The following is a 25,010-nucleotide window of genomic DNA, read 5'->3' as shown; positions in this document are numbered from 1 at the left end:
TTATTATTATTTTCATGAGCAAATTTATGAAAAAGTGAAATTGCTGAATCTAAAATTATGCTTACTTTTTACTTTTTTTATTGTTTAGTTTTAAATTAAACTTGTTGGAGTGACATTGACTAGTAAAATTATGTAAGTTTTAAACACCTTAAAAACCTGCAAATTTTACTCCAAGTAACAGATTATGAGAATGCATCAATTATTTGGTTCTATCTTTTTTGTTAATCTTTGCCAATTTAACGGGTAAAGGATATAGAGATCTTCTGTAATTTACATTTTTGTTTTTGCAATTATTCATGTTGATCATTTATTTCTCTTTCTCCTAAAGCCTGTTTATGATTTCTTTCAATTTTCCTATTCCAATGTATACTTTTCCTTATTGATATCTCAGATCTCTTTATATAAACCATCTGTTGCTCATATGGTACAAATATGTTCCCAGTTTGATGTTTGCCTTCTATTATTATTTTCTACAAAGAATTAATTGGCTTTTTAAAGTGATTCATAAATCAAGCAGCATCTTGTCCTGGAACTAGAAAGGTGCTTGCCTTTATATTAACTTGTGATGAATTTTAATAGGCAAGAGTCCTTTAATGTTTGTGTCGATAAGTATAGAAAATTTTTCTTTCTTTTCTTTGTGATGGGTTTAAAAATTATTCAATACATTTCCATTCCAAGATTATAAAATTGATTTATTTTAATACTCTTAAATTTATTTTAAGTTCTTAGCTGCCCAAAACAAGAAACATTTTTGTATATTTAAGATAGATTCCAGAAAATAACATACAATCTCTTTTGGGAAAGTTCAATAAGTTTGGCCAAGTCAACCATATTACTGTTATATATAATTATTTTTAGGAGCATGTCCTTAGCAGGAATCTAGAGAAAAGAAACCAGTGAAATTTAAAAAATAAATCTGCATTTCCTTCGGGCCCTGTGTCTGAACTCTTTAGGTTTAGGATGAGCGGTTATATCACATTCAGTCTTTATTGTGTCATAGGTCATTCTGATGGACACAATTGCTCTATTCTAATTTTACATTTTAATACTTACATGATCTTGAAAAAAGTGGATAAGAAAACCCCTGTGACAGTTATATTTCTCCCCATAAGACATCAGTGGTGTTGTCAGGGAAGGGTTAGAACACAGAAAGCGTCACCGCCTTGGATAAAGTGACCTGCATTGGGTTTGTGGCCAACATGGCATATTATTTGGTGTCTTTCAGACAGAGTAGAAGCAAAATAAATATTTGTTGAATGAAGTGATTAGGTCTCAATTTCCTTTAAGGACATTTTAAAGACAGGCAAAGGATCTTAGTTGTATTACAGGGAGGTAATGTGAGCCGTGACCCTAAGGCATAACAGCAGTGTCTCTTTCTGTTGAGGATTTACGAGACCGCCTGTGGGACATCTGCAATGCCCGGAAGGAGGAGGCGGAGCAGGAGCGTCTGGATATCATTAACAGGAGCTGGTTGCAGGACACGATGGGAATCATGATGAACCAATTCTTCTCCCTGATGCAGGTAAGAGCTCCGGTCACGATGACCCAGACTTTCCCCTCCGCAGCCACGGTCCTCCTGTAACAAATCCTTGGGGAATATGAAACGTCTGTTCAGGCTCATGTTACTACTCACAGCACTCTGCCTGCCCTGAGCTCCAAAGCAAGGAAGTTAGCTGAAATAAACTATTTTGGCCCCAGCCAAACAAGCTCCAGAATTGGGAACATCTCAAGCAACAACTCACCAGCTCTGCTTCCAGGCAACCTAGAGCTGTGGAGGGGACAGCAGAGGTGGTGTCTGTGGTGGCCATTACCTCAGTCCCCTTTCTCAGAGGACACAAAGTGGCCAGCCGAAGCCCAGGAAAGCAGCCCTGCCCCAAGATGTGAGCTAGATCAGACTCAGCAGAAATTTGATTCCAAAGAAAGAAGAGGTTATATCTGGATTGGGAAAGCAAACCATATATCAGAACCTGGTTAACTTGTATTTGCGGCCTGTTAAATAGAAAGTCGCCCTGGACAAGGAGACAGACATTGATGTTATTCCCAGACTGCTGTCAACAATCAGGGAGAGAACACAGACCAAGTATGGCTACCCTGCTGTGCCACACTCGGAGAGTTTTTAAGACCTGGAGGGTGGGGACAGGTAATAGGCCACCTGTGTTTTCTCACCAACCTTGCCTAAAGGGACAGTAAACTTTCTCCTCTCTTCATGACACATTAGCAACTTGGAGAAAGTCACCCTCCCAAAAGCACTGACAAGCTAGGGGCTCTCTTCCTGGATGCTTACATTTCAGAGTTGGTTCCCAGGCTCTAGAGAAGGACAGTCTGGGTTCTAAAACTAGGAAGAAACTTATAATAAGGTATCTTAAATGGACAGAGAAAGGATTTACAATGACAAGTTTTCTAACGTAAATACTCTTTAAGAATAAGGGCGGTCAAGAGCCCAGAGTTAGAAAGAAGCCTGTCTGAAATTTAGCCAAGCTGAGGAGAATGGAAAAGCTGTCTCAGTCAAGCCATATCTGCATGAGTATTTTTCCCCCTAAGAGAATAGCAGTAAGGACAGAGAATGGAAAAGAGGACATTTCTGGTCTTTAGCTCATTAACTTACATGAAGAGCCACTGCAGAAAATGAGTATATTTAGCTGACAATTACAGAACTAGCATATAGTAGAAAGTAAATAAATGCATGTTCAACCAACAACCATAAATTCTAGTACTTTAGCATTCAAGGGAGCAAAACCCGGCTACCATGGCAGGATGGACCACAAGAAGCCTGAAAAGTCAGCAGAGACCCGAGAGGCAGGAACAGTCTCACCAATGACTAATTCTGGGATCCTCATGGGCGCCGCAAGGCATGGATTGTGCTGAGGATTAAAGCGATACCCCCAAGCAGCTACAGCCAGTCTGGGTAGCATTTCAGGTCACCAGTTTGGGCAAGCCGAGATTGAATGTGTGTGTCCAAAGCTTGCAGCAGAAATAACTGAAATCCACTAGTGCAAGTAAAGGGTATAGAGAATTTTTGTGAATCATTAATCTGAGCAATACTTAGAAATGATATAACTCTCACATCTCAGCGATACCTAATGGAAGGCTCTTCTTCAGAGAAACTGAATTCCCAATTAAAACACACTATGGGGAAGAGAAGAAACCCTATAGGACACATTTTCTACAAAATAAATTTTAGAGGATCTATCCTAGATGATTTCTAAAATTCCTTTCACTAAGATTTTATGACAGAGATAATAAGAAAGCATTATTTACTAGTTATCATAAATATGAGAAGAGTCTTGCTCAATTCTGCTTATATGAGAATCCTGGATATAAAATGACATCTTATTCATAGTTATAGATATATCAAATTCTGCCCCATGAAATAAATTAGGCTAAGGCATAGATACCAGCACTGTCTCAAACATCAATTGTATAAAATAGAATCTACTAAACTTAATCATAATTAAAGATTTCCTCTTTCTAAGTTAAAGAGGAAATAATTTCCTGGTTTCTAAATTTATTTACCAAATAATATGTATATAATGCTATAGTTTAATGATTAATAATTTTTATGACCCTGCAACACATTTCTTCAGTTCCCCAAGGTTATTTGTCAATATGTATTTTGTTCAAATTGGGTTTACCTTTGTGTGCTACTCACTGTCAGGATGGTATTGTGTAGGTTCTCATAAGTGTAGTTTACAAGACTCATTTTCTCTCTGCTGTTTTAGCAAGTCTAGGCATGACAGGTACAAACACTTACTGCCAAACTGTGAAATTAGTCCATATGTAGGCATTTTAAAACCCAATTTGGTTTCTTGTCAAGGAGAGAGAAAAATGTTTGGTTTTCTTAATCATTTAAAAATGTTTATTTGAAGAGTTACTTAAATATATATTTATGCTTAAACTCTAAGAGTACTTAAAGTATGTTCTATAATTTAAAACAATATATGAATGCTAATTTCATTGTTTAACACAGATTCAAATAAAGCAAATGAACTTCTTCCTGTTTCATTCTTTTAGCTGAAAAAGTTTGGTAATTCAGAGAACAGCTTTTCAGAAGATGTTTGCTATAGCTTTTCAGGATCAAACAAACTAATTGAAACTGTTCTTGTCTTTCGTTGTAGACATCAGTGCAAAGCAGACATTTATTTGCCTCAAACTGAATATGCCAGTACAAGACAATTTCTTGACTTTTTATGAAATAACTGACAACATGAATTGCTTGATAAATATAGAGATCCCTTCATAAATATCCTTGGGTTAGGTTCAGCTAAGGGCTTTGAGCACTAGATCAGTTTTGTTCCTTTCAGGAAAGATACTTTGTACGAGTAATTAGCTATATGGAGTACATCATCAGCATAAGAGCATCCATTGTTAAGCCCTCAAGTACCTGTTTAAGTAGCTCCATTAACTAAAGCAAAGTCTGTAGAGCGCGTTTACACAGCCAAGGAGAAGCGCAGATGTGCCAACTGGTCCCACACCCAGGCCAAGAGGAGGTGGGAAAACTTCTGGGTCTACATTTGTGTATTACTACAAAGGAAAATGACCTGGCTGTGAGAGTCACTTGTGGATAACTGATGCTCGCTCACCTTGTCACCAGCTCCTCTGTGCTCCTCCACGTCCTTCGAGGCACCTCGTGGCAAAGCCAGCAGAGGGTTCCGTTCAGTTTGACTTCGAGCCAGAGGAGAGATCTCCTCACCCTACATATTGAGCAAGGATGGAAACTGTGAAAAGACAACTAACTATCCATCATCACTTTACTTACTGTTTCTCATGTCTTCATAACTAGAGAACCAAAACTCAGTCTTATTCTGTATTTCCGTTTTTTGTATTTGCACTTGCATTTGTGTTTTGTATTTATTTGTATAATATTTTTGGTACCTATCAAACCAACTAACGTGACCTATGACAGCAGACACTCAAATGTTTGTTAATGTTTTTGTTGATGGAATACAGGACACAGGAAGAATTCTTAATGTCAAAATAATGAATAATATACACTTCTTCAGACATTATACAATTTTTTGTCACAATATCAAGAGGCATAGAAATGTTGTCTTGCTTAGTGGAATCATACACCATACAGAGAATACAAAGTCACCAGTTTTCTTTAATTTTTATGAAATTTGACATGTACACTTGTAGCCAATTCTCTTTCTTAATTTCCAGAAAATTGACTTCAACCTTATACAGAAAATACACACAGCTCAGCTTGTTGTTGTTTTTTTTCCCTGAGAATTAACATTATATTTGCTATTAAGGCAGAACTGAACCGTTTTCAAGATACAAAGAGACTCCTTCAGGATTATTACAGGACAATGGAATGCAAAATCCTAATGGACGACAATAATAAATTTACTCACATCCCTCTGGTCCAGCTAGACGATAAAGCCATTCCGGAAAACCAATTTAGGTAAGACAGACCAGCAGGTCACACTGTAATTGGTCTGAACATAAAGCTTTGAGATTTGAAATTGAATACCACTCATAAAAACTACACTCTTGTAATCTGTACATCCAGTCCCAAAAAACTAAAAACTGAAAATTTGTTTCTAACTTTGACATAAGATTATTTATGCATTATTTATCTCACTTATAGTGAATTTTTACTCATCTTTGCTGCAGAGGTATAGTGAGTTTTGTCATGGGACACTTTCATAGACTCTGCTAGAGATTCTAGGGAATGTGTCTACGACCATACCACCCTGAACGCGCCCGATCTATACCACCCTGAACGCGCCCGATCTCGTCTGATCTCAGAAGCTAAGCAGGGTCAGGCCTGGTTAGTACTTGGATGGGAGATTCTAGGGAATGTACACTTTGTGCGCATTCTGAATCCTGAAATACTTTTGACCCCAGTGGTTTCCGGCAAGGATTGTGAACCTCTACCGCTTTCTGAAAGGCCTCAGCTGTGTGTGTGTGTGTGTGTGTGTGTGTGTGTGTGTGTGTGTGTGTGTGTGTGTGTGTCATATAAATGAAAATTAAAGGTGTTATAAGTCTTCTTTTACAGGTAAGAAAGTGGCAAAGTAGTAAAGACTCAGTCATCTGTGATTATAACTTTGTGAGACTTATAAGACATTAATAGTCTAACATCAGATTCCTGCCCACAAGACACTTAACTTAGTGATATGGGTGTAACACAAATTATATTTTCAGCTAAGCACTCCTGTTCAATATAAAAGTTTTATAATTAATTTTTATAGCACTAATAAGTGGGTACACGATGCCAAACCATAAGAAGCTATGAACAGACAGAAAAATGTCTTTGAGAAACAGGGTGGCAGTGGCGGTAAGTCACACGATGTGGTTCCCAACTATAAAACGTTAGAAGAGCAAAAAGTAAGAATTAAAATAAGGTATAAAAGAGAAAACTCAAAATCCTTAAAAATTATATGAATTAATTCTAATAAATCAATAAGGTAGAATTAGGGAATAAAGTAATATTTCCTTGTGACCAATAAGCAGATCATGAGGAGCAAGAAAGAGGAAAAAAATAAGTTAGATATTTAAAATAATAAACAGACTCCAAACACTAAATTTCATATCCAAGGAGATGAGCTATGTGTTGTCGATTAAAAGTAGTGCATGTGCATTGTTTTATAAGCTTGCTCAGTCAATATGGGTAACAGGAGTTGCTCAGACTGAATGTGGGGTAGTGAATATGTTTTGAAGTCAGATCTGGTTTCAATCCTGGGTCTTTTATTTACCAGTATATGTAAGTAATATGAGATAATTTAACTCATTTTGGAATGTCACTGCAACTATCTTGAGCTTTGGTTTTCTTAAACAAAGTAGGGTTGTCGTGAAGATTACAAGAAACAAAATCCTTATAGCACTTTGTACCCTGTTTGAGAATCAGAAGACTTGAGACCTAGTCCCAGTAATTCTCATTAAGACTATTATTGTTATTGTATAATATGAAAATTAAACTGTTCTTACTTATGTGCACTATTTTAATTGCATTGCATATTCTCACTTTGTTTTACTCCCCCTTATTCCAAAAAACATTTGAAATAACCTGAACGCAGTAGGGTTATACATTGATCTTAGCCCATTCTTTCTCTCTAGACCTCTTCCCACTAGTTCCCATCATGTCCCTGTCAGGCCCATCTGGAAGCAAGAAAACACAGGATACAAATACAGAAGAAATGTTTTAACTCAGCAAGCTGCTGAAAGAGAACTTTGAAATTAAAAACAATAAAAAGTTCCAAAGGCAATATGGACCATCAGAGCCATCAAAGGAGACCAAGTTTCAGTGTCCACAGAAGCAGTGCATTCTGTTCTTAGCACAAAATAGCAAGTCAGGCATAATGGGCACACTATTAATGTTGGTTAGAATGAAACAGGCAAAAGAACAGCCAGTGCTCATTTTCTACAAAACAACTCAGCATCAGTCTCGACCTCAAATCACTGCTGTGAGTCTAAGGGCCTCTCAATGTATCAACTCACCTACCAATGAACCAGTCCCTTTAACATATATAGAAAACAAAGACAGTGTTAAACATTTTCACAGAGCCTGTCTACTTTATTCCTTTAACAACCTAATAACTAATAATTAGTAACAATAATAATGGTATTATTATATGTGTATTATTTCAGGAGGAACAGAGCCTCAGAAAGTCAAGTGACATGTCCCAGTTCATATCCACTGATAGTGGCAGAGCTAGCTAAATCAGTTTTCCCAGTAAATGAATTCTAAACTGAAATTCTTTTCTAAACGATAAGCCACCACTCTGATCTCCAAAGCAAGGTGTTGGAAAATACACGCTGTACTGGGTTAAAAATCTAGAGATGATCACACAACCTTTGCCTTAACTTATGAAATGTGAATCTCATGTGTCTTGGACTGAGGTTTGACATTATTCATCTATTGAAATACAGATTGTCCTGTGGGTGGCAGCACTCCAAGTAGTAAGTAGCTCCTCACACATTGCCTTCATAGTGATGATACACTGTCAGGATTCCCAGCACCCCAAGAATCAAAAAGCCAAGTTCAAAAAACCTCTGCGATGCTTCAAAACAAGGCCAATTGTTTGCTGGGGTTCACAGTCATCCTTTTGATCACCCCTCTGTTCCGAGCAGAGAACAAACGTGTGTTCTCGTTATCGCTCCTGACTGTCCACAAACTTCAGCAAAGGCGCGCTTGAGGCTCCTCTCTCCCCACTCCCTGCCCAAGCTGAATGCTCTTCTCAGTTTCTGTGACCAAGGTGGACCCCAGTCACAATGAGCCACAATGAGCATTCTGCCCTGTGGCTCTCTACTGCTCCTGCTAGCCAATGAGATCCTAGGATCCTCAGGGGATGGAACATTCCCAGGGCAGCTTTGAACTTTCTAAGGAGCCGCAATATTGTTAACAGAAGGGGAGGGAGAGTGTAACTCTTGAGTGTCCACATCACTTTTCAAAAAAAAGAGATGGGCTTGGTCATCCATATTCAGGAGGAGGGAGGCTGCAGGAGTTCTTCCCTGCTTGTCACCAAGATGTTACTGCCCCAATGGGCACCCCTTTGCAGAGCTCACGTCATCACTCCCCACTTTCTAACTGCCCACTTCAGGAAGCCAGATGCTAGCATCTTAAAGAAATTATGTCCAGTTCTATGTGATTTGCTTATTCATAGATGATTTACCCCCTTGTTGGAAGTTTATGCCCTGGAAAAATTTCAAAATTGCATTTCTTCATAACTGCCATCTTTTAATCTCTCTTTCCTCATAATTACTAAGAATAAACCTGAAAATTATGTTTGTTTCTAGTTTTTTTTTCCTGTTTTTAAGATGTTCTAGACCACAAAATATGAATAGTCTTTTGTAGTCTTTATTTAAAGAGTCCTACCAGGAAAACTTTGAAAATTTAGATTTAAAGCAAGACAAGAAAATTCACAAAGTAATATGGTCATAAAAAATAGAACTCTGTTAAATCAAATCTTTATATTTCTCTTTTGTTTGTTTTCCAAAGAATTTCTCTAGTTTCTCGAATATCCATTGTTCTGGATTCAGCTGTGCCCAAAGTCAAATCAAAAAGCATACTGAAGGGCAAGGTCGATCACTCGCTCGAAAAAGTAGAGTTGAACTTCGAGACAGATGAGAAGCTGATAATGGACACCTGGCAGCAGGCTTCTTTAGCAATATCTCACATGGTAAGCTCTGCTTGTTCTCATACTTCCTTTCGGTAATACCCGTTCATTAAATACCAATGTTGGTAATAGGCTATGAATAAAAAATGTACACAGTGTTTACAAGCATTGTACCCATTTATATATCTCCGCTTGTTTCTGAAAATACTATGAAGTGAAACAATTAAAACAGCAAATACTATGAGATCAAGAAAGGAATCAACCAACATTTTGGTTATTTCCTACGTGGGTGATCAGGATTCTCAGTGCAGGGGCCCAACGGGCCAATCAGGGACTGTCAATGAGGCGGCTCAAGTGCAAGGCAATTGGGAGAGATAGGATGGTTGCCAAGTAGAGACCACACCCTTGTCTGAAGAGGCAGGGGCTACTTGGCCCTAACCAACTTCACCACTTAAGGATGAAGCCCAATATGACCAGATTTTTAACTTAATGAGAAAAGCCAAAAATTTATATTTTTTTTGTGAAACTTACTGACTTTAACCCACTAGAAATGAAATCAATTTTTAAAAAATTTACAGAGCCAAGAAAAATATACATCTGCCCTTTAGGCCCCTAGTTTATAACCTCTGCTCAGCATTTTACATAAGTCACCTACAGGATAAGTATTATTATTCACTTTACATTGAAAAATTAAGGTCCAGAAAGGTTAAGAAACTTGCCCAAGGTCACTCATCAGGGAAGGGGCAGAGATGAGATTTGAAGCAGGGTCTGTATGACCTCAGGGTTCATGTTCTGTCCACCTTCCCTGGGAGGTAAGGGGTGATGGTCCCCTGCCTGCCATGGCCCTGCATCAAATGAAAGGAGTAAGGACGAGCATGCAGGTAACTTAAATCTAGGCAGCGCCCCACCCCCTACAGAAGGCACACGTGGAGTTTAACTCTGATGGCCGTTGTTCCCTCATCCTCCCCACTGGGTCCACCAATGAGATTTCCATCCTCGTTCTGTGCCAAGTCTTTTCTACAGATGCTTGAAAATGTTGACCGTCAATATTTTTTCAGATAGTATTTATCAGATTATGAGAATTCCTTTACATTTCTAGCTGACTATGAGGGTTTTTTAAATAAATTGTATTACCAAATGCTTTTTTCTGCATCTATAAAAATTACCACATAATTTTTTCTGCATTTTATGTTAATATGAAATATATTGATCAATTTTCTAGTGTTAAACTTACATCACATTCCTGGAATAAGTCCAACATTGCAACTAAGCATCATCCTTCCCACATATTGCTGAATTTGTCTTCCTAATCATTTGTTTAGGATTTTTGAATTTTTTGTATGTCTAACTTGCCAGCTTTCAGCATCCAGGTAATGCTAGCCTCGTAAGTTGGATTGGGATATAGCTTTGGGAGATTTTGTGGACATTGGAATCATGTCTTCTTGAAATATTTGATAGCATTTACCAAGAAGCCACTTAGGCTTACAGGTAGGAAGAATTTTCTGTCGCTCCCTCCACCCAGGGATTCATTTATTTTTATACATACTGGGTAATTTCTATTCTCTGTTTCTTCTTGGAAAAACAAACCAAAAAACCTTGGTTGGTTTTGGTGAGTTTTATTTTGTTAGAAATTTTTTTATTTCTACATTTTTAAATGTATTGGTGGGAAGTTCTTTAAAATACCCTCTTATGCTTGGGTTAATAGGACTCTGTATGTCCTCTACTTGATGGATCTAGCTTTGTGCATCCCCCTTCTGTGGTCAGCTTACCCAGACCTTATCGCTTATATCAGCCTTTTCAAAGAACTAACTCCCAATTTCACTGATTCATTTTATTTTCGTTTTTTTCTCCTTAATTTTATTTTTGTTCCTTATTTTTCTTTGGGATTATTTTTCCATTCAAACCCTGTTGTAAACTACTAGATATTGCTTCTTATATACTCAATAGCCATGAACTATTTCAACTCCTTGGCTAATGCCATTTTTCTCTTCTAAATTCTGCTCCTCCTTCCTCCTACCTACATAAACCCTATACTTTCATTAAGTCTATAGAACTAGCCTGACCAGGTGGTGGTGCAGTGGATAGAGCATTGGACTGGGATGCCGAGGACCCAGGTTCGAGACCCCGAGGTCGCCATGAGCACGGGCTCATCTGGCTTGAGCTAAAGCTCACCAGCTTGGACCCAAGGTCGCTGGATCGAGCAAGGGGTTACTCGGTCTGCTGAAGGCTTGTGGTCAAGGCACATTTGAGAAAGCAACCAATGAACAACTGTGTTGCAATGCGCAACAAAAAACTAATGATTGATGCTTCTCATATCTCCATTCCTGTCTGTCCCTGTCTATCCCTCTCTCTGACTCTCTCTCTCTCTCCCTGTAAAAAAAAAAAAAAAAAAAAAAAGTCCATAGAACTAGTTCCTACCTTGATTCCTGACCATTGGTTGCTTGTCTCCTGATGCCCTAGCCTCTTATGATCATATGCTCTTCTAATTCTTATAACAGTTATTGTTTCTCCCATTAATTTGGCTCTTATTATCTAGATTATTGTTTGTAATTTTTATTTAGTTAGTTATTTCTTTGAATACTAACTAAGTTTTAAACCTATTGTAATGCCCACATCTAACATGATAGTAAGCCCTAAACACAGTCTTGGGCTGTAGCTGCTGCCACACTGAAAGACAGTAACCATGACAGTGATGATCACCTCAAGGGCCACAGAAGCTACCAAGCACCGGAGTGGGAAACCAGATCTAGCAGTTCTAGAGAAAAAATGAATTATTATTTTTATTGTTAATTGAATTACATAAGCATAGTTTACAAGTCTTGTGGGTCCCATTAAAATTACCTGGGGGCAATGACATTTTAAAATATGACATGTAGGCCTTGGACGGTTAGCTCAGTGGCAGAGCGTCGACCTGGCATGCAGGAGTCCTGGGTTCGATTCCCGGCCAGGGCACACAGGAGGAGCGCCCATCTGCTTCTCCACCCCTCCCCCTCTCCTCTCTCTCTGTCTCTCTCTTCCCCTCCTGCAGCCAAGGCTCCATTGGAGCAAAAGTTTGCCTGGGCGCTGAGGGTGGCTCTGTGGCCTCTGCCTCAGGCACTAGAATGGCTCTAATTGCAGCAGAGTGATGCCCCAGATGGGCAGAGCATTGCCCCCTGGTGGGCGTGCCGGGTGGATCCTGGTAGGGCGCATGCGCGGAGTCTGTCTGACTGCCTCCCCATTTCCAACTTCAGAAAAATGCAAAAAAATATATATGACATGTAGATAGTTTAAATTGCTGAAACATTGTTAGAAAGAGAGCATCCGACAACACGAGGGGCACTGGCTCGCCCCCTTGATTAAGCTATGTGATTTTTGGAAACTCTGAGCTTTCAGTTCCTTCAATGTATAACGTGGAAGACATTCTACCTACTTTTTCCTTCTTGGATAGTGGAAAGATTTAATAAAAGAACATATATGGAAAGTGTTTAAAAACTTGTAAATATAATAGATCATTGTGTTAAAATATTTATTCCAAATTATACTTTTTTCCTGGTGGAACTTTAAAAAAATAACATAAAAAGAACAGGAGAATGAATTGTTTAGTAATTGATAGTACTCATAATTATACTTGAATCCTGTTTTTATGTTTCTAATAGGCATTTATGACTGTAATTTCACAGGACCTTAAGGAAATGTTGAGTTCCAAATGAGGCAGAAGTGATTCAGTAAATCGTTGCAGGGAAGACAATGCCAGTGAGATTAGGGCTTCAGAAATGAGAGCACTTTCACACAGGCTTGCGCCCACACCAGTTACCAGGAGCTAGCCACTTAGGATGCTATGCTAATTCTTAACAAAACTTTCTTCTAATTAGCAAGTAGGTAATGATTTCAAAGAAACAAATCATAGTTAATGCCCACAAATGCCAAGGCATTATTTCTAGGGTTTCTTCAACTTTCTAAGCTAAATTGCTGGATGTATTGTGAATTATGCTAAATTTTTTTTTTTTTTGGAGAAAGACCCAAAGGTCTTTGAAGGAAGTGGGCAGAAAATGAAGATGGTGATAATTGTCATCATCATCATCATCATCATCATCACCAACACAAGGTTGTTTACAGGGGAGGCAAATCCAATTTTAAAGGAAATTGCTAGCTTACCTCATGCTCTGCAAGAACAGATTCAAAAACAAATTGCTTGCAATTTATGAGGGGGAATGTTAACAAGTCTGCTTTCAGCTTTACTGAGAATTTGGAAGTACAGTATATATCATGAAATCCATTTTTATCAAGAGTATCTGATTAAGAAAACAACATAACACTGGCTTGCTCTTTGAAACTTTTCTGTATTTCACCAAGTTTCTGCTGATATTGAAGAAGCTGTGGGTGTATTGTGTGGAATATGATTATTTAAAAGTTCCATCAATTAACAAGCATTTTCTTGGCATCCTTTATGAGCACTGCAGGGTGCTCTATGAAGAATACGAAGAAGAAGAACTGGCCCAGCTCTCAGAAGCCTTAAAGTCCGTTTAGAAGATGGGGTGACACTTAACGTTCACAGAAACATTTGGGGGCAGTTCTATGCCAGGCTATGAGGTATGAAGTGCAGCAGGAATGTAGAGAGAGCAGGAGCAGGCTGGTCTATCTGACCCCCAGGCAGGAACGTGGAGAGGACAGGAACAGGCTGGTCTATCTGACCCCCAGGCAGGAAGTGGAGAGGGCAGGAGCAGGCTGGTCTGTCTGACCCCCAGGCAGGAATGTGGAGAGGGCAGGAGCAGGCTGGTCTATCTGACCCCCAGGCAGGAAGTGGAGAGGGCAGGAGCAGGTTGGTCTATCTGACCCCCAGGCAGGAATGTGGAGAGGGCAGGAGCAGGCTGGTCTATCTGACCCCCAGGCAGGAATGTGGAGAGGGCAGGAGCAGGCTGGCCTATCTGGCCCCCAGGACTAAGCTGCTTTGACAATGAAGATTTTACCTCATTGATCTTCCTGTTCTCCTCTACCCAACTTCCTCTTTCTCCTCCAACCCCTCATCTGATCCTCTCCAGAAATAATGTCAGGCTTGAACAAAGTAAAAACTTCACTAAATAAACCCTCGTGGTCTGTCATCTCCTCACCAGTTGCCTTATTTATATTTCAGGGTTGAACCATTAGTGAATCCTGCCTCCAGGGTGTGTGCACTTTTTCTTTTTTCCTTTTGGAATTCTTTTTATATATATATATATATATATATATATATATATATATATATATATATATATATATATATATATATATTTAATTTATTTATTTTTTTATTTATTCATTTTTAGAGAGGAGAGAGAGAGGGAAAGAGAGAGACAGAGAGAGAGAAGGGGGGGAGGAGCTGGAAGCATCAACTCCCATATGTGCCTTGACCAGGCAAGCCCAGGGTTTTGAACCGGCGACCTCAGCATTTCCAAGTCGACGCTTTATCCATTGCGCCACGACAGGTCAGGCTTCCTTTTGGAATTCTGTCTCAGCTCTCATGGCTCAAGGTTACACCAGAGTCGCCCTTCCTCCCTCCAGGGGCAGGTGGACTTATTTCAAAAGGTCCAGTCTTTCTAACTGTAGGCCCAGCCCAGCTACACAAGCCCCAAGGCCAGGCCTCTCTTCTGCTGGAGCACAGAGCCATCCCAGAGGAGGGTAAGGGGGATCCTGGCAACACCCCTACACACACTCATCAGCTATTATGGGATGGCCACACAGCTAATTTTGCAAACCAGAATAGTGTGAGACTGAAAGGAAGGGGTTGACAAGATGGAGAGAAGCTGAAAGTCCCCCCAGTGGAGGAAGCCTGCAGCACAAGTCCTCCTTCAGAGCACTGCACCTTCCTGGGCTGTGGTCTAGTGTTAGAGGAGAAATGGAGCCCAGGACTAAGTGTCCACAAGCCCGGTTAGTACAGGGCATGCATTCTCCAAAGCTGGTTGGGGAGCATTAAAATTCTTACCCATTTTACACAGAAAGTACAGCCATACCTAAAATACCAAGACAGACACCGTCTCTTCAGCAGTATTAAAGCTTTATGGAGGGGAATGTGATTAGGAGAAGCTGTTTTACAAATTCCAAAGGGGGCGTTGAGATTGAGAAACACTGTGATAGGGGAATATCCCTGATTGAAGACCAAGAGATCCCAGGAACTTGGAAGGACAGGGGCAGTTAAATCCATTGAGTCTGAGATTAAAAAGAAAGGAATTTTTACATAACGGGGGAGCTGTCCCGGTCTGGAGGTGACAGTGAGGAACCAGAAGGAGGCATCCATTGTAGGCAGGGCTGGGGACAGTGAGCAGCCTCCACACAGGTGGCCTAGGGAAGCCACATTTCAGGACAGGGCCCGGTGTCCGTTTAAGCCTTGAAGCGTGTGTTCTGTGCAGACTGAACATACAGCATGGTTGTTCACAGTGGTTTTGGTTGAACCTCATGAGGACTAAATCCAAATGATGATCACATTGTGTAAATGTTGCCCTAACTGAAACATTGCTCTTGAACAACCAGGTGGCTGCTGAAATTCATCAGAGGCTCCAGGAAGAAGAAAAAGAAAACCAGCCAGCAGAAACCAAAGAAAAATTTCTTCCGACGAACGCTAATAAAAAAGCCAAAAAGGAGCCACCCCAGAAACAAAAGGCAGACAATAAAGAGAAAGGTACTCATGGTTTTAACATCCAGAACCATGGAGGCTCACACCTCACCTCAGCAGAAAAGCAGCATCTAACCAAGCACTCTAGCCTGTAAGCCCCTAAATGCTGCTCGTTGGGTTGCCCATGAGACCCAGGCTTCTGTGAACTGTGTTAGTTGGAAAATCATATTGCATACCAGTCCTGCATAACTTGTTTATTCATACAGCCAAGTATATCCAGGGTAGAATTAACCTCAAAGGCAGTTTTGAACATGTTAAAAGAACTCCAAGATGACGCTGTGTTATCTGAAAAGTGTGAGCAAAGGGGCTGACACTGGCTACGGTAAACAAGAGAAAGTTCAAAGCTAATTATGTATAAATGTAAAGTTTAAGGTTTAATTCAGGCCCCAGATTTTATTCAAGCAGGTCTTTCCTCAGGCCTCCTGCAGATTAAACATGGGTGGGGAGAGACCTCCAGGTAACCGTGAGCATGCACTTGGCCACCAACCTCACCTTCCCCTCTGAGTGCTTCCACTTGTATGATTGTGCAGTGACTTGGAGCAGGAGAGGAAAAGATGGAAGTTTATGAACACAGGTCACTCCACTCACCAATTGCTTCTAATGTGTTAGGCATCTGCTATGTGAAACACACTCTGATGGGCTCTGTGAACACAATGGTGAATTTTAGAAAGACAAAAATATGGTCTGGCCCTGCTAGAACTGTAGTCTAGCAGCACAGAACATTCCACCTGCCATTGTTCTTTGGGAGAGCAGGGCGAGTTTCTTAAGAGCAAGGCCACTTCACACCAGCTGAGGGGTCAGGGAAACACTTCCCAAATGGAGGCCATTTAAGCAGTCATGGGTAAAAGTTACAACACAGCTCTGAGAATGGGGGTGGTGAGGGAGAGTGGGGGCACTTGATGCAAACAGAAAAGTAGCATCTTGATAAAGGACATGCCCCTTCAGTCCATCTCAGAAAATAAGAATAAAAGATATACTCAACATTTGATGCTATATATTCAATTTACTTTAATGGGATAGCTAGTTGAATCCAATCTCTTAATTTCACAGATGATAAAACAGGAATCCAGGAAATGAAACTCTTTTATTTGTAACTGATACATCAGTGGTAGTCAACCTTTTTATACCTACCACCCACTTTTGTATCTCTGTTAGTAGTAAAATTTTCTAACCGCCCACTGGTTCCACAGTAATGGTGATTTATAAAGTAGGGAAGTAACTTTACTTTATAAAATTTATAAAGCAGAGTTACAGCAAGTTAAAGCATATAATAATAATTACTTACCAAGTACTTTATGTCAGATTTTCACTAAGTTTGGCAGAATAAATCTTTATAAAACAACTTACTAGAGTTAAATCTGTCTTTTTATTTATACTTTGGTTGCTCTGCTACCGCCCACCACAAAAGCTGGAACACCCACTAGTGAGTGGTAGGGACCAGGTTGACTACCATTGTTATACATGTAACCACTGTTGCAATTAATGCATATTATTACAATTTCTTGTTTACATTTATGCCTGCTTTAACAGATTGAAACCCCTTGAGGTAGGACCTTCAAGAACAATTTATGCAACCAAGTAGAATTATGTGAACTGGGCCTGCAACTGAGAATCACACTGTCACATTCTCAAATAATGGCACATTCTTGTTTTCTAATTTTCTTATGTAACCAGTGAAGTATTTGTAGTTAAGCCCTAGTTATAAGATAAGTAAATGGCAGATTTTTTACCAACAGCTACTTTTCAGCCATACCTTCTTGAGGTTTTCCTCTGCTCTTTTCTTGATGAGGATCTGGGAAACCCTTGGCTAGAAAAGTAACCTCTACAGAGTGGTCCTCCTGCAAGCAGCTAATGGTATATTCATCATGTGTTGGATTTTGCTAACTTCTTTCCCCAAACTCTGAATTGCACCCTCTTTGGAGTGGGCAACATGTCTGCACTTGCTGCACAACCTGATTTTCCCATGATGCTACACAAATGGGGTGTTTTTATCTGTGTCCAGCCCAGATGCCACGTGGAGAGTTCTCAGGGAAAGACTTCACTAGTCACTCACATTTGGAAGTCACTAAGGGTGTATATTGCTACACATTTTACTTTGCACTTGTTCTGTCCAAGTACCACGTGTGTACACCTGTCTGTTGTAAGCTCACTTGGCAGGTTTTGTTGACCTTCCAGGTAAATCACCACGTGCATCGGAAACCGCTCTTGTAACATTGACAGCAGAGGAGCTTGCCGAAATAAAAAAGAAAAATGATCTGAAACTCAAAATAAAGGAAGAACATCTTGCCGCCCTGCAATTTGAAGGTAGAAACTGGAAAAAACTAAGATGACCCGTTTCAGTAGAAAATAGACCACTAGGCAAACAGCCCACCGCCAGCTCAAACTGTGTCCATGAGGACACAAAGCAAACTGATTGAGAAGTACAGCATTCAGTTGGTTGTTTTTATGTGGCCATAGAAAGACTAGATTTGATGGTTGTATAATTAATTGGCTGCTAGGATCTCAAAAGGAAACAAAGAGACTTTGGGAAAGGGCTAGGAGAGAACTTGCAGTAATTATAATCTCAAAGAATAGAAATGCAAAGAATATTTTAGAGTTCGTGTGATTTTACAGATTGGTAGGTAGCTTTGTATTATAATAAGAGTAATCTAGGCATCTCATTAGAAGAATAAACTCTATCCAAAGGTGAATAGGCCTGAAAGTGAGTTCTTGGAAGCAGAGCCCATAGAAGAGCCAGTCACTGATCAATAATGTTTAGGGGCCTCCTCCTCTATAGACAGTACTGACTCTGCAGAACAGTCCCCTCCTCACTTCTCAAGCTGTCTTTTGTGGAATGCATTGCAAAGTGGAACTGGAAAAGATCAGGAAAATAAGTGAAAGTTTCCCAATAGGAAAGGAACCACAGTCAATATATTAAATGACAAAATCATAAAATTACATCATTGAGTCAGCTGGAACACATTAACTACTCAATGACCATTAACTATTATGGATGCTTTATGTTTCTTGCTTCTCTCTTCTTCTCCCCTCCCCTTACCCCTCTACCACCTGCTTTCATAATCTCAAGAGTACAATCTGAAGTAAGTTGAACACAGGAAGATCTTTGGGGTCAGGAAAGGCAGGACACACCTCCTCCCCCACTGCCTGTCCCCACTTCTTCTGTAAGTCTGCATGATCAGTTCATTGATACATGATCCCTGCTGTGGCTAAATTTCTTCATATACACAATAAATGTTTACTGGGTTTCCACTATGTGCCAGCCCTGCAGTAGTTGCTGGAAGCACATTTGTATATACACAAACACAAAACTAACACAAATAAAACCTAGTCTGGAGGAAGAGAAATGCAACAGTCCCTTGTAATATATTGTGATATTAGAGGTTGGCTTAAGGGACAAAGAGAGCACTGGGGGAAGCTGTCAAGCAAGACTTCCCAGCAGGTGAATTAACGCTTGAACCTAACCGGTAGAATGTGAAGAAGTTTGCCAAGGGGCAAATCAGGTTGGTGGTGGGAGGGGAGAACTAGATGACCAGCTGTGAGTAGCTCGGACTCTCAGCAAATTCTGGGAAGGAGTGACCAGGGTCATAGGGAGGCCACACCATAGAGGGTCACACAAGCCTTGCCAAGAAAGGGTTGCATTTTCTCTTATGGAAATTTGGAACTAGAGAAGAATTCTGAGCACGAGAGCAGCTGTGATCACATGTGCAGGTGAGACAGATCTCTCTGGAGAGTGTGGAGGTAGATATGGATTTGGGGTGGGCAAAAGAACTTAGAGAAAGCAGAAGTGAGGCAGTTGTGTTAGTGTAGGTGACATCTTCCATGCCCAGACTAGACCAATGGTAATGGAAAAAGCAAAGACGAAAGATTGGGAAGATATTTTAGACGTAAAATCCACAGACCATAGTGTAGGCCAGGGACAGTAATAGGCCCTGGCGCACATGGCCTTCCAGGGGTCCCCAAACTTTTTACACAGGGGGCCAGTTCACTGTCCCTCAGACCATTGGAGGGCCACCACATACAGTGCTCCTCTCACTGACCACCAATGAAAGAGGTGGCCCTTCCAGAAGTGCGGTGGGGGGCCGGATAAATGGCCTCAGGGGGCTGCATGCGGCCCACGGGCCGTAGTTTGGGGACGCCTGGTTGGCCTTGGTTTTTCCTGTGCTGAGAGAGACAATGGAATCGGCTTCCCAAAGTTCTGAAGTAGGGCAATCAAAAGACTTTGTACCTTCCCCCCTTCTGAAATTAGGAAGTTATCTATTTTTGCTTTTCTGTTCTAATTTATCAAAGAATACATTACTATAAAGTAGAATAAATGTTAAGACTCAACTACAGTTTTGGTTTAACTACTAAACTGTCAAATGACTCGACCATACATTACACGGGATTCTCAATGAAGTGAACGGGTATTACTTATCTCTGTTTATAGATTTAATGTGTACCTAAAGCTTCAGAAATTGAAGCGTGATTGGTTTAATATTGAATTTCAGTTCATCAGAAAATGTGTGAACATAAGAATACATTTTTAAAAATCCTTATTTCTCTTTTTAAATAGAAGTAGCCACACAGTTCCGACTTGAACTGATAAAGACAAAAGCGTTGGCTCACCTTGAAGATTTAGTAACAAAGGTGGTCGATGTATATAAACTCATGGAAAAGTGGCTTGGGGAGAGGTACTTACATGAAATGGCCAGGTAAAGTGCTGCGTGACTTTTTAAAAATACACTTTGGTAATTCCTGAAGACCAAAACTGACAAAGATTTTTTAAGGTGTATAAAATGCAAATTACATTTACAGATAGAAATGTTGACCTTTTAAGAAATCACATGTACCGGTCTTTGTATTGATTTTCACAAATGGTGACTCATGTTTCAAAGGGCTAGATGGCAATATCCAATCTTGCACATTATCTAAGAGCTTGGTTTTCATGCTCCTCAATGAGGACCTTAGTCTACTAGGTAAGGTTATAGGTAATCGTTAAATGTTTTTCAGGCCCTGGCCGGTTGGCTCAGCGGTAGAGCGTCGGCCTGGCATGCAGGAGTCCCAGGTTTGATTCCCGGCCAGGGCACACAGGAGAGGCGCCCATTTGCTTCTCCACCCCTCCCCCTCTCCTTCCTCTCTGTCTCTCTCTTCCCCTCCCTCAGCGAGGCTCCATTGGAGCAAAGATGGCCCGGGCGCTGGGGATGGCTCTGTGGCCTCTGCCTCAGGCGCTGGAATGGCTCTGGACACAACAGAGTGACACCCCAGATGGGCAAAGCATCGCCCCCTGGTGGGCATGCCGGGTGGATCCCGGTCGGGCGCATGCGGGAGTCTGTCTGACTGCCTCCCCGTTTCCAGCTTCGGAAAAATGAAAAAAAAAATGTTTTTCAGAAGTAAGGCAATGTTTCATATCTCTGTAATGCTGGAAATTATTAGCCAGTGGCAACTAATGGAAGGTTGAGAAGTCATGACATGTTTCATCAGCCATGCCGATTCCCACGAAGGGTAATATGTAATAACCTGTTCAATTTTTCTGATGGGTTCCAAAGGTTTTCCAGACTCTCACTGTTCCTAAGAGCCAGTGAGTAAGTATCATTCTTTTATTTCTCCCTTAAAAGCAGTAAAGAAGTATCTCAGCAGAGTGGAAACAGCCCTCAAGTGATACTCAGGAGTCCTGATTGTGCAGGAGACCTGGGCTCCCCCATTGCCCAGGACTTAGCAGTGTGCGTAATTGCTTCAGGTCCCACTTCACTTATAAAAGGAGACATTCCAACTGGGTATTTCACAGGTTTCCACTAGAGCTAGATTCTGATACACTACGGTTTACAGTAAACGTTGATTGAAAATCTAGAAGATGCAGGTCGCGGTCGATTGGCTCAGTGGTAGAGCGTTGGCTCAGTGCTAAAGTGTTGGCCCCTGCATGTGAATGTCCTGGGTTAGATTCCCAGTCAGGGCACACAGGAGAAGCAACCATCTGCTTTTCCACCCCCCCCTCTCTCTTCTCCTCCTGCAGCCATGGCTCGATTATATCCAGCGCATCATCCCTGGGTGATGAGGATGACTTTTAGCACTCTGCCTCAGGTGCTAAAAATTGTTCGGTTAAAGCATGATCCCAGATGGGCAGAGCATTCACCCCAGACAGGGTTGTTGGGTAGATCCCAGTCGGGGTGCATAAAGGAGTCTGTCTAAATCTCCTCTTCTCACTTGGAAAAGAAGGGCATAGAAAAAGAAAGAAAAGCTAGTAGATGCTATAGACATAGTAGACATAGGATACAGACGCAAGTACTCACAGAAGCAACCTTTGCCACCTAAGAGACGATTGTGTTGGTTTGTTTTCTCCAATCCTTTTCTCATAATGAAAGTCCTGTTGTAAAACCTTTGTCCCAGGCCCTGGCCAGTTGGCTCAGCGGTAGAGCGTCGGCCTGGCGTGCCGGGGACCTGGGTTTGATTCCCAGCCAGGGCACATAGGAGAAGCGCCCATTTGCTTCTCCACCCCCACCCCCTCCTTCCTCTCTGTCTCTCTCTTCCCCTCCCGCAGCCAAGGCTCCATTGGAGCAAAGATGGCCCGGGCGCTGGGGATGGCTCCTTGGCCTCTGCCCCAGGCGCTAGAGTGGCTCTGGTTGCGGCAGAGCGACCCCCCGGAAGGGCAGAGCATCGCCCCCTGGTGGGAAGAGCGTCGCCCCTGGTGGGCGTGCCGGGTGGATCCCGGTCGGGCGCATGCGGGAGTCTGTCTGACTGTCTCTCCCCGTTTCCAGCTTCAGAAAATAAAAATAGGAAAAAAAAAAAAAAACCCTTTGTCCCAGTTATTTATATCTGTTGCTTTATGGTTATACACACACACACACACACACACACACACACACACACACACTTTTAGCCTAGTAACTTGACCGCAGTAATGCTTAAAATTATTTTAGTATTAAATACCCAGCTCTGTTACTCATTACAGAGTAATGATGCTCAGTCCTGTTCTCTGCCTGTCACTTAGAAATGAAAACATCTTCTTCATCCTTAGGAGTCACAGCTCTCAAGTCTACATGGGCATCAGTGTAAATGCTTTGGAGTTTTATTAGATGTATGAAGATCTCTGACCTCTGAATGCGGCCACAATAAGTTGACTGCTAAGACTGTTTAACTATAATTTCTGTTTTGGTTATTACAAAAATTCTTCAGAGATTAAAAAAAAACCCAGAGCTATAAGATCCTTTTGAGCTTCAAATCCCACTTTTTGTTTTCCTGACATTTTTCCCTCCCATTCTTTTTTCCCCCTTATTTTATTTTATTTATTCTTTTTAAATGTATTAGGGAGACATTGGTTACTAGGATCATATAGGTTTAAAGCATACGTTTCTGTCTATTGCACTGTGCGCCCACCAACCAGTCAAACCATCTTTCATCATCATGTATTGGGGCCCCTTTACCCCCCACTCACCCCCATCCTTCCCTCTGCTGACCACCATATGTCATCTGTGTCTATGAGTTTCAGTTTTATATCCCACATATGAGCGAAATCATATTGTTTTCTTTGACTGTTTTTTTATTTGCTTTCTTTGACTAACTTATTTTGCTTAGCATGATATTCTCAAGGTCCATCCGTATTGTTGCAAATGATAGTATTTCATCTTTTCTTATGGCTGAGAAGTATTCCACATCTTCTTTATCCAATCCTCCATTGAAGGACACTTTGGTTGTCTCCATGTCTTGGCCACTGTGAACAATGCTGTAATGAACATAGGGGTGCATATATCTTTGGAAATAAATATTTTAGAGTTTTCTGGTTAGATACTCAGAAGAGGGGATTTTGTGTTGTATGGTAACTCTGTTCTTAATTTTTTTGAGGAACCTTCATACTGTTTTCCATAATGGCTATACCAGTTTACATTCCTACCAGCAGTGAATGAGGGTTCCTTTTTCTCCACAGCCTCTCCAACAGTTGTTATTATTTGTCTTGTTGATAACAGCCACTCTAACAGGTGTGAGGTGGTATCTCTTTGTAGTTTTGATTTGCATTTTTCTAATAGCTAGTGAAGTTGAGCATCTTCTACTATAGATGTTGGCTATTTGTATGTCTTTTGGGGAGAAGTGTCTCTTCAGGTCCTCTGCCCATTTTTTAAATTAGATTGTTCATTTGTTTGGTGTTGAGTTGTATGAGTTCTTTGTATATTTTGGATATTAACCCCTTGTCGGAGCTGTTGTTTGCAAATATCTTCTCCCATTCCGTTTTTGTTTTGTTTCAGTTTCTTTGCTGTGTGGAAGGTTTTTAGTTTGATATAGCCTGATTTATATATTTTTGCCTCTTCTTTCCTTGCCTTTGGGGTCAAATTCATAAACTGTTCTCTATGACCAAGTTCCATAAGTTTCATACTTATGTTTTACCCTTGGTAACTTTCACCAGATGGCACACTTATTTTGATATACTGGTCATGGCTTGCTTTCAATCTACATTTGGAATCCTTCCCCACTCACCAGTTGTAAACTCAGCTAATAACCTTCTTCTCTGCCCCCCTCACACAAACACCATCAAGCACAAACCAATCAGATAATGCCTAGTCTATGAACACTCACAAGCACAGCATGCTGGAGTTGAACTCAAGAGTGTCTTTTGAAAGAATACAACTCGTACTATTTTTTAAATTTTCAGTATATGAATATTTTGGTGTTCTTAAATTATGTAAGAGCAAATTAAATATGCATTTTCCTGCCACATTTAATCTTTGTTGCAAGCTGTAAATAAGATTCTTGCAGTAATACAGTGATATTGGACTTATCTATAAAACTTCTCTGGGTTTTAATTAGGACCATAACTATAATCCCCAGACAGCTTAAATGCATGTCTCATGTGACTTCATTTTAATAACCATAAGGTATGGAGTAGTGTGTGATTGATTCCATTGCAGAGGTAAGATATTCAGAGAATTCAAGTAACATTCCCAAGAACCTATGGCTAAGGAGTGTTGGATCCATGGCTGGAGAGCATCCTGGAACCAGAGCTCAGCATCCAGGGTTCTATTCACTGCACCACAGTGCTTCCTAACTACTGTGGCTTATACTTAAATTTATATATGCTTATTTAAATTTGATTCACTTTATCATTTATCCCAATTCCAAATAAATATGTTATTCTTATAGTCATACATTACAGGATTTTTTCCTGGCATATAACCAGATTCTGGTTCATACTTAGAATGATATATATATATATATATCTTAACATAGTCTTGCTTATGTAGTAAAATATGTTCTAATACAATTATAACCATATTTAATGATGTCTCTTCTTGTTTAGCTTTGTATAAGGCTGTTAGCTCTATAGCAGGCATGTATTTTGATTCCAAACTACATTTATTTAT

The 25,010-nt window shown here is 40.5% G+C and overlaps 1 protein-coding gene across 4 annotated transcripts in view; it reads left to right on the top strand.

Moving 5' to 3' along the window:
- The window catches only part of SPEF2 (sperm flagellar 2), a 156,858-nt gene that overhangs the window by 93,083 nt on the left and 38,765 nt on the right, over positions 1-25,010 (top strand). For all 4 annotated transcript variants that reach the window (XM_066373513.1, XM_066373542.1, XM_066373523.1 and 1 more), the window contains exons 23-28: positions 1,385-1,522; positions 5,253-5,404; positions 8,942-9,122; positions 15,543-15,690; positions 17,860-17,988; positions 20,237-20,375. In XM_066373513.1, coding sequence (XP_066229610.1) covers positions 1,385-1,522; positions 5,253-5,404; positions 8,942-9,122; positions 15,543-15,690; positions 17,860-17,988; positions 20,237-20,375 — 887 coding nt within the window. The remainder of the gene's footprint in view (positions 1-1,384; positions 1,523-5,252; positions 5,405-8,941; positions 9,123-15,542; positions 15,691-17,859; positions 17,989-20,236; positions 20,376-25,010) is intronic.

The sequence above is a fragment of the Saccopteryx leptura genome, chromosome 1 (assembly GCF_036850995.1).
Source record: "Saccopteryx leptura isolate mSacLep1 chromosome 1, mSacLep1_pri_phased_curated, whole genome shotgun sequence".
Classification (NCBI taxonomy): domain Eukaryota; kingdom Metazoa; phylum Chordata; class Mammalia; order Chiroptera; family Emballonuridae; genus Saccopteryx; species Saccopteryx leptura.
The sequence above is the reverse complement of the archived record's forward strand: the minus strand, read 5'-3'. Positions and strand labels throughout refer to the sequence as shown.